The sequence below is a fragment of the Argopecten irradians genome, unplaced genomic scaffold (assembly GCF_041381155.1).
Source record: "Argopecten irradians isolate NY unplaced genomic scaffold, Ai_NY scaffold_0202, whole genome shotgun sequence".
Lineage (NCBI taxonomy): Eukaryota > Metazoa > Mollusca > Bivalvia > Pectinida > Pectinidae > Argopecten > Argopecten irradians.
In genome coordinates, this window is record NW_027187669.1 from 57,103 (window position 1) to 67,932 (window position 10,830).

The 10,830-nt window shown below is 37.2% G+C and overlaps 1 protein-coding gene across 1 annotated transcript; it reads right to left on the reverse strand.

Moving 5' to 3' along the window:
• Positions 1 to 667: 667 nt before the first annotated feature.
• LOC138312087 (major facilitator superfamily domain-containing protein 4B-like) lies at positions 668 to 6,025 on the reverse strand. Its single transcript, XM_069253145.1, has 3 exons — positions 5,739 to 6,025; positions 4,342 to 4,627; positions 668 to 972 (listed from the first exon to the last, which is right to left on the reverse strand). The coding sequence occupies exons 1-3, from the start codon at positions 5,988 to 5,990 to the stop codon at positions 668 to 670; spliced, it is 843 nt and encodes a 280-aa protein (XP_069109246.1). The 5' UTR covers positions 5,991 to 6,025.
• Positions 6,026 to 10,830: the final 4,805 nt, after the last annotated feature.

Sequence of the window (10,830 nt, forward strand, 5' to 3'; positions counted from 1 at the left end):
GAGTTTTCTCTTTTGGGCGTCCAAAATGATTCACCACATATCGCGTTGCAATAATTGCAATCACGACGAAGACGATCATAACTATGGATTCTATCAGGAGAACATAACAAAACCATATTAGTCCAATATTTTCCATGACATAGCCAAATAGTATTGGCTGTATAGTCGCTCCCATCATTAAGCAAATATAATAAAATCCAGATATCTTGCCTGTTACTGGCGTAATATAGTCGTTTGTCCAACTGAAAATCAGAGAAAATAAGACGCCTTTTGCAAACCCTAAAACAGACATTAAGAACCATGCAACCATATCAAGCTCAAGAAGTGATATAATTACCATTCCGAGAATTGATAGAAACACTATACAAAAATTGATTGTTGTATATATTATGGTATTGATCCATTTGTTTATAGCAATACCAAATACTTGCGCAATTATGCCGAAAAGGAAAAAGAGAAATGATATCAACGCTCCGTTTTTCTCTTAGACCAGTGAAATAGTTCAACGCAATATGTTGCTAAAAATCCAGGAAGTACTTCATTTACCCCTGCGTGAATAAAAAGAATCGCCCCGAAAAGTTGTATAATGAAGAGTTTGAGTGTTCTCGGTATCTTTCTAACAGGATGAGTTACATCATATGCAATTTTTACTTCACTAGCATTTTTTCTATCGCAGATTATATACAATACAAAAAAGAACAATCCAGATAACAAGGATATTAATGATGTGATTGAAAACGGAATGTAAAATTTCTGATTGGGCATTTCCTGTACTAGATTGATTTGTGCTGATCATTACTGTTCCATTGAAATCGACAGAAGATGTATTCAGTAACTCGGTATTGTGATCAACAAGGAAAGGTGCAGATACCAACGGCGCCAAAGCACTCCCAAGTGATATCATTAGTTGAGTTCCAAGAAACACGGGTCGGCTTTTCTTGCCCCAGATTCGGTATATGTCTGTAGATATACCTGTGAATAAATCAAAATCGACATGTTATAATATATGTACACCCCACACACTAAATAATTAATCTAAGCTAAGTTGGGCAAACAAAAAATTCAGAGTAAAGGTTGGCTAGGAGGAGCTACATATTAATGCCATTAACGATATTAAGTTAACGCTTTTTTTTTTACAAACATTGAAGAATGATAAGGCGATGAAAACCGCAAATTATTGTCAGATAATTGGCATTCCTGATCCCTTTCAAAAGGAACTGTAAACGTGCACCAGAAGACGACAAAGACATGTTGGGATGGCAAAACTTGGGCCCTGCATCGAGACGCGGGTGCTCTTTAGTATTCAGGTTTTCATACCGCGTGTCACCTAGATCTGATTTGCAACTGTTTGGGTTAGCCAGATTCAAAATGGCTGCTCAGCGGCAATCATTGATTTAAAAAATGACAAAAAGAGAGCTTTGTATTGAAAGCAATGGTGTATAATTCTCAAAATTTGGTAGAATGATCTCCCATGCTATCTAAATCTGCTATGTAACTTTTGGGCAACGAAATTCAAAATGGCTGCTAAGCGGCCATCTTGGATTTTAACAATGATAAAAAATGAAAGTATGTAAGGAAGTGCAGTAGTGTTCTCAAGTCCGGTAAGGTGATTTCTCAATGTATCTTTATCTGTGTAAGTTGGGCAAACTGAATTCAAAATTACTTAGCAGCCATCTTTGATGTAATAAAGATAGTTAACAGAGTTTTTACATTTTAGTCACCCGAGAGTATCGAAGCGAGGAAATAAATTGGCGTGGTGCATAAGTCAGTAGAACGTCAGTTATTACCAATATTAAATAAAAAATGTATGCAATATTTATAACTGTCTGTTCTGCAGGTTGGGCTTTAGAATTGTACCTGCTGCCCCTTTTAGACATTTCTAACATCGACAGAGACACAGACTCGGAGTTTTGAGGGGTCATCTCACAATGCAAAACGATGTATTATTAACATACATTGTATCTTTGTACCTTTCTCTTACATATTCGCTAATTGCGGCGCATTTATAGTATCTACATTTAAAACTTGTAGTTTTGCAGCGTCATAGAAACTACGATAAAACTTAAAGATCCGCCGCAGTACATAATCGTGTACACTTATCTCGGTTGAGATGCGTATTCTTTAGCTGGATATACTATCATATGAACAAGCCATTTCGTCATATCATACATATGCTACAAAAAGATTATGTTAGCTCTAGACGATATTTCATTTTACCTTTATGATCAACCAATCAGAGAGTTCATCGGAACTTGAGCTCTTATGGCATCTTAGTGCCACGTGAAAAAACCCGTCTATTCCTTAATGTTTAATTCGCACTTTCAATTCGATCAAGACATCGTGCGAATATCGTGCGAGAAAGCTCATGAAGGTGTCGCCTACCCGATCACTTGGGTTTTTTCTCCGGGCACTCTGGTTTCCTTCCACTCTAAGACCCCTCACACTCTTTCATCCGGGCCATCGAAAGTGATTTGTATTAGTTGTTTAACTTTTTTCGCAATCGATGTAAAATAAAGTTAATATTTTTCTATATATGCAGACATGGTTTAAAATGTTCCAAACCCAAAACGTAGCATAAACAATTGGTAGGTTTTCAAATATTTTAAAAGTAGTTTAGAGAAACGTGTAATATGAAAAAAGTAAAACCGAAAGAAACAGGGAAATCAATAAATCAAATAAAATAGCGCTTTTTTAAAAAGAAACTCATCCTCAATCAAAATATTTATGTTAACCGTTTTCAATGGCATTGACTCCATTAATCATTTTTATACAAATGTAATAAATATATGAGTGCATATTGATAGTACAGCGAGAAAATTGATTCTGTTGGTGGGAATTAATGCAAACGTCACTCTCTGCAATCGGAACACTTCATGAAAAGAAAATGAAATCCGATTGAATAGGCTATTAAATCTTAGAAGTTGTCAATTACTTGATGCAGTGATGACAAAGATTATGAGGAATATATATAGATTATTTGTTGGACAAATAGGCACATTTTTATCTATAGCTACAATACTATAACCATAAGGAATGTTTTTTTTTAATTTTTTGTAGACGTTATTGATAGTGACTGAGACACTGTCATTGTTATAAAATATGGTTAATAACTGAATCAAAATTAAAACTTTTAAAATTAAGGTGATGATAAATACTATTGATTATAAATATTTTATTTGCCATTAAAGCAGTATGGTGACTGTGGCTGATGCATGTTATAATAGAACGACAAATTATACAAAGCTGGGATGCCCTCGGCTACGTTTTGAGATAATTCCTGAAAACAGTCGAAGTTGGTCTCGGAGTCCGTGTCTGATCGACGTTAGAAATGTCTATTGCATGATCGTAAAAGGCGACTAAATTTAGGATCTTATCTTTTCTCTATTCCTAACTGACTTAATCTTTCCTAATGCCTCCCTTGGCACAAATTGATTAAAATACAGTATCTGAGAACATCCCATTAGGGGTCACGTCAAGATGACCTTTTGAAATGGCCAATCAAATTGGCACTGCCAGAATCTTGACTGGGGACGAAATAGTTTGAAAAAGCTGTCCAAATTATTTTCGCGTAGTATGTAGTCATCTCGCCCGAAGTGCACAACAAAGCTAATTGTTTATGTATACTTGGGCAAAAAGATGTTTTCAATTGATGTTGTAAGGTGTAGAAACTGCATTTGCTCTGAAGTACACGTGGTATAAAGGTCATCTGGACGTGACTCCTTATGGGATATTGTCAGATCCTCTATTGTACGGAGTGGTTATAAGGATTTGTGTTTCAATCAGATTGCCCTTGGCATCGCCTCATTTTTGGCCTTGACTTGAACTGTCGTCCGTGTGAGGAAGGCTCTGGTTTCTGTCCCCTGGTCGAGACACACCAAAGTCTATAAAAGTGGTAGTTTCTGCTTCTGCTTACCGTTCAGCATACAGGGATTGGGACGACTGGTTCGCCCGTTGTCAGTATAGTGTGACCGGGTGAGGGTGTTGCTTGGTGTCTTCGGCGGCATGCTTCAGTGTTATAGCACTATAAAAAGGGCAAAAATTCCACGATACAAGAAGACACAACATGAATACACCGCAGTCTCCCAAAACACACGCCTCGCACAACATACATGCAACACCCCGCATACATGAGAGGCCGTCCTTACATGACCATAGCTGTTAAAAGGACGTTAATTGAATCAAACAAACAAACAAACATTTATAACTGTTTCTTCAAACGGTATTAGATATAAAATTGAATAGCTTTTGTCAGAGTACCACTATATTGACTAACAATTACTAATATTCAATACTGCAATAACTCCCCGTCCAAACGCTACATGTGTTTTTCTACCAATCTACCTGATGCGTAAATTCCTAGTACGACTCCAAGAAAGACATGCCCGGTTATCATGGCCGTGAGGTTTGAACACCATGGTATAACAGCAAATGCGATGCAACTGCCAATCATCGACGATCCAAATACGAGTTTGCTGTTCCATCGACCTGCCAACACTCCCTGTATCGTCGATCCTATCGTTGAACCAATGAACCGCGAGGTCAGGATCCATGACCCAGAGGCGAGGTCTGCACTGCTTATCATTCTTAAATCAATGTAAGACGGACCAAATAAAGCTTGACTCCATCCCTGAAATTACAACAATTATGTTACTAATTAAATACATTTGTAAATATTTAACCTCCCAAATCTCTGCATAGTACGTAGTTCATGAGAAACCTTTCCTTTGGTAGTTCGAATTATACCCTTGTAATTTTGTCTCGCGGTAGTAAATATATTATTAAGCATTAAGTGTGTTGTGCCTTCAAAATATCACTAAACAGTTTAAGGTTTAAAACCCTGTTTAAACATTATGACCTGACATACATAGACACTTAATATCAACTAAGTTATGTGCAAGAATATCTAAGAAGTGATATATAAGCATACAAAAATCACCAATTTAAACAGCGTCTGAAACCTTATCTAGTTTGAAATCTAAGATATCATAAAAGCCCACTAAAGTGATCTTATCTTTTCTTCCTTATGTCGCCTGCACAGCATCACAAGAAATAGTTATTTACAGTTGAAAATATTGTTAATGATTAGGTGAAGCTGTCAAGTCCCGTAACTCTTGCAAATATTAATAGGTTTTTGACTAGTATCAAACCACTCCGAGATCTCATTAACATGAAGCAATTATATACCAAAGTCCTGTAACTTTTAAAAATATTGACGGATTTTGACCATTATCGAAACTATCTAAGATCTCATTGATATAAAACAATATACCACATTTGGTTGAAATCTGAAAATAAGTATTTCAGTGATCGAGCGGAAACCTGTTATCTGTTTTGACGATTTTAAAGTTTCATAATTCTTTCAAATATTGACGGATTTTGACCATTATCGAAATAATCCGAGATCACATTTATATAAAGCAATGTCAAAATAATCCGTGATCACATTCATAGAAAGCAATACACTAAATTTTGTTGAAATCGAACATTAAATACTAAAGTTACAGCACGGAAACCATTTTCCCCGGCCGCCGACGCCGCCACACAGTGATACCTAAGTGTCGCAGGCGACACGTTTGAAATCTGTATTAAGGTTTGTAGTCTGAAACAATCCGTGTCTAAATAATTTCTTGATCTATGTGAATTTCATGCAAATGCGGCAATATTAGTCTCACATAAACAATAATGTTAAAACATGCGTTTATGAGAATATTTGAAAAAGTGAAAATCATGATACTCACCTGCGTAAATTTGGCTATATATAGACAAATAGTGTATATCAATAATTCTCGAAATCGGTGGTCTGTTCTCGTATGACTGTGGATTACTTCGCATGACTCAAGCCTCACGCTGGATTTTCCATCATTAACAGCGGACATTGAGTCATCCTCGTGGCATAACGAGTTTAGCTGCACCATCTCTAGATCTTCCTCCTGGTTATCTATTTCTTTCGTGGATTGACTATTTTCTTCCATTATTGAGACGATCACCATCAATCTCAATCGTTATTAGCTATTTGATTGATTCTATAAATCTCTTATAACAGCAATAATTTTAATACGTTCTCTCTCCTGTGTGGAGGTAAAATATTTCGCCATACCTTATTTTTTCACACGAACAAGGTATTATCTTTATCACATTGCTGCCAATACCTCCGTCTATGTTTACTGATATGACTCTATTACCTTCGGTTTAACAGACCGGTGGATATGACTTGTTCACCTTTTCTTCATTAGCATTTCGATATTCATAGCCTCGTGTCAAATGATTGTATAATCATTTTGAAAATTTGTCCATAGTATCATTGTATGCGTTTTTGCATTACGTTTATTATGACAGCGAAAAATTTAACACCTAATTACAAAATTTACATCTCTCTTTTTGTGACTTGTCACGTCTCACTCAAGACGGCCTCGGATTTGATCGTGTTTGTGGTTTAACATACTAGACTGACCTGTCTAATATATGAATATGCGAGCACAGGTACATGTAATTCCTATAAAAAATACATTCGTGTAATTCCTATAAAAATATATTCGTATAACTGTATTCTACAACAGCATTTGTATAAAACCAGAACATTCTGTAATGATATGGGTTCTACTTGGTTGGATATATATACACCTTCCACAATATCTTTAACAGTGACTGAAGAGGATCACGTCAATAATAGTGGTAAAGGGCGATAACTTCAATGAAAAATATCAGAAGATGTGCCATTATTTACGCTGATATTTATTCCTTCCTTGACATATGAAGAGTTCAGTTGAGTAAGCTCGAGTTCCTCGCTGAAATTCCCTTTGGTGGAATTACAGTGAGCTTTCATTATTAATTGTACTCGACAATACAATTGATAAATAGATGGTTACAATATTTTATCATCATGCCAAAAAAGCTCTTTCATTTTTAATTGTTCGGGGTCATGTATGGACGCCCTCCCATGTATGCAGTGTGTACATTGTGTATATAGTGTGTGGTTCGTGTTTTGGGAGACTGCGGTATATTCCTGTTGTGTCTTCTTGTATAATGGAACTGTTGCCCTTTTTATAGTGCTATATCTCTGAAGTATGTCGCCAAAGACACAAAGCGACACAGCTCCCCCTCGATCACTTTATAATCTACTTAGACCGATATATATTAGAAGGTAAAACCAAATGGACTACTTCCGATTGTTATTAATTTGCTGAAATGACAAAGGGATTATTCTTCGCTTTGTTTGTTTGTCTGCCCTACAGGTAGGGCGTTAGAATTGTATCTGCTGCCCCTGTTGCATGATCGTAAAAGGCGACTAAATTTATGATCTTATCTTTTCTCTTCTTCCTCACTGACTTCATCTTTCCTAATGCCTCCTTTGGCACCGCCTCACCTTTGGCCTTGCGTTGAGCCAATCTGATTAAAATACAGATCCTTTTTATCACTACGTTAGATAACAGGATCTGAGAAAATCCCATTAGGGGTCATGTCCAGGTGACCTTTATAAATGGCCAATCAAATTGCTGCTGTCAAAATTGTGACAGTGAATTTCAGGGGACGAAATAGTTTGAAAATATGTCAGAATTATTTCCGGGTATGTAGTCATCTCGCCCAAAGAGCACAATAAAGCTAATCGTATTTGTATGTTTGGGGCGAAATGGCGTTGTCAATTGACAGAGCTAAATGAAGAAAATGCATTTGATCTGAAGTACACGTGGTATAAAGGTCATCCGAACATGACTCTTAATCGGATTTTCTCAGATCCTCTATTGAACGGAGTGGTTATAAGGATATGAATTTCAATCAGATTGGAGTTGAGCGTGCTCCCCTGTGAGGAAGGCTCTGGGTTTCGTCCCCAGGCCGGGGCACACCACAGTCTACTATAAAAGTGGTAGTTTCTGCTCCTGCTTAGCGCTCATCATACAGGGAGTGGGACGACTGGTTCGCATGTTGTCAGTATAATGTGACCGGGTGGGGTGTGTTGCTTGGTGTCTTCGGCGGCATGCTTCAGTGATATAGCACTATAAAAGGCGAAAGTTCCACTATACAAGAAGATATATACTATTACAGCGCCGTTACAATAAGCGTACGTGTGACGGCCAGTCTAGTAGGTGGTTCCGTACATTGGTAGCTAGCCAGGTTGCATGGTATCTAGTCAGTTTGCCAACGACATTCAATAATCTGTGTAAGCACGGTTCTCATTGGCTGTCGCTTCAATGTAGGGGCGGAGCTAAACAGTCTGAAATATCTGTCGTCGATTACTAAGATCAAAAACGTGCCTTGTACCAGTAGGCAGTATATATACCATAAAATCATCGGCATCGTAAGCTTCATAATGTAAAAAGAATACACAAATACATTTTAATTACATCATGTATAGACTCTGAATCAGCGCTAATCAGTGAAGTACGTATGGAAAGAGCTACTGTTGTAGCGGAAAAGTCGGTCAGAAATTGTACGGAAAAGAAATCACCTGCTTCTGACAAATAACTTTACCGCAAGGTGCGGAAAACCAAATCGGGTACAATGCCGACCATCGTGTCTTGTCAAAATATATTCCCATAAAACACGTCTTTGACACATACCTGGATGTCAGTAGGGGATGCTATTCCAGCTGTAGGCGTAGATTTTTTTAAAACTTTGTCACAGTATTTAATCAGAGAGATGCATTTGAATCTAGTGTTGACAAATTTCTCGGCTAATATCAACCGACATTTTGTAAACTACCGCCGCGCATGCGCCAACCTCCGAGAACATTACCTGTGATGGTCGCGCAAATATATGAATCAAATTAAATTATAAGTATTTAGGCAATGCATCCAAACTCGACGTCTACAACTAGAATAACATCCCCTACTAACATCCAGGTATGTATCAAAACGTGTTCAAAACCGTGTTTGATCGGAATATATTCTGATAAGACATAATCTATTGTCAGCCGTAACAGTTACCTGATTTGTTTTTCCACACCAAACGGACCTTGCAGCGGAAGTCAGTCAGAAGGTACAACAGTAGCTAGATTCAGCTGTGACATTACATGTAACATTACAATGGATACAATAGATCTAAACCCAACACATTAACAAACACGATGAAAAAGTTTGATCCATTGGAACGTGGGTAGATTAGATACATAACGTTACGCTACAGTATGAATACTCCCCGAAGTCCAGAGAAATGACAATAATTTATGAACAAAACATCCTCAAAACATTCGCTTAATAAGTGAAACAAAACAATAAAGAATTTTTAATACAGTGATTGAATGTATACATTGTAAACAATTAAATAATACACAACGTGATCAAACACATTGTACAACAGACAGAGTCGGGTGTGAACATAAAAGATCCGCTGGCTCCGCCTACTTCTCAATGTTGTCGGCGATCTTGTCAGTTGGGGGACAATCAGTCGGGCTGCCTATGCTTCAGCCAATCAGTGCCTTCGTTACACGCCAGCTAAAATCTAACCTACTACATTAGTTACCAGTCTACTAGATCGTGTCTATCGAGTGAATGAATGTAAATAGGAATACTTGTTGTAACGGCGCTGTAACAGCAATGGTCATGTAAGGACGGCCTCCCATGTATGCGGTGTATTGCGTGTATGTTGTGCGAGGTGAGTGTTTTGGGAGACGGCGATATATTCATGTTGTGTCTTCTTGTATAGTGGAACTGTTGCCCTTTTATAGTGCTTTGCAAATGAAACTGATTTGTTGGAATTTACCACCATTTATGTCCCTGTAAAACATATCTATTTAGGTTGGAACAACAGTGTAATGAAATGAAACAGTGTACATTTATGCGTAACAAGTTTTTTTTATTGAAACTTATGTCAAATTTTAACTTTTTGCTTTTTTCATTAAGAAATGTATCGTCTACTATACATCATACTTTCACAATGTCGGGTTCGGCATCGTAGGACTGACCATAGTTACGCACGATGTATTTTGATAAAAAACAAGCAAAATGTGTATATTATCAGGGCAGCAATAATTTCTATTAGAAACAGGTAACAATACCACACAGGGTCATTTTTCATCAACAGTCCTAGGATTATTGGGGTTGATGCACAACCTAACGTCGCTGATTTAACTAAAAGAAACAATTGTTGTCTGTGTTTAAAGTGCTCATTTGTCACAAAAGATAATTGGATTATACTTATAAAGATCGAACCCTTGTGTAAGCGTAACCATCTTTGCAGTGTTTGCATTTATAAAAGCGCTAAACTTTGATATACTGCAATGTCCGAAAGAGCATGTAATTTGTATCGTCTGTAATGTCCAATTCCTCTGTAAGGATCCCGTGTTACCGGAAACGTATCGTTGATTGTACTTCTTTGATCCATAGTAATAAATACTAACGTATCAATATTGACGTTTGCACTCATTGGTAGTCATCACGTGACCAAACTCACAATTATTTTCCTCGAGTGCGGTTTCACCATAACCCTTCTATCCCATGTGTAAACCACGGCAAATGACAAGTTCTTTGCCGACAATCTCTCGCAATTTTTCGTCAAGTCCTCAATGCTAGAATTTGTAGAGGCGCATTTTTCAAAGTTTCTACTAAATTTTAAAAATGGTCGCTTTAATAGGTTCAAGGTTTCAACATTATAATTTGATGAGTTTCCCACAAGATGTGATCGTTCCATACCTTATATTGGTCACTATTTAGGTTAATCCGTTGGTTGTCCAAAATGACTCGCCACATATCGATTTGAAACAATAGCAATAATGACCAAGACAAGTATAGCAACAAATTCTATAGGAAAACATATAGCAAAACTATAGCAGTCCAATGTTTTCCATCACATAGCCGAATAGTAAAGGTTGTACGGCCACTCCTGCCATTAGACAAA

Excerpts from the sequence above, each read along its gene's own strand:
- LOC138312087 (XM_069253145.1), bottom strand. The coding sequence starts at position 5,990 with ATGGTGATCGTCTCAATAATGGAAGAAAATAGTCAATCCACGAAAGAA. Across the intron at positions 4,628-5,738 it reads ATATAGCCAAATTTACGCAG|GGATGGAGTCAAGCTTTATT; the intron begins GTGAGTATCATG and ends TTGTAATTTCAG. Across the intron at positions 973-4,341 it reads ACTAGGAATTTACGCATCAG|GTATATCTACAGACATATAC; the intron begins GTAGATTGGTAG and ends ATTTATTCACAG.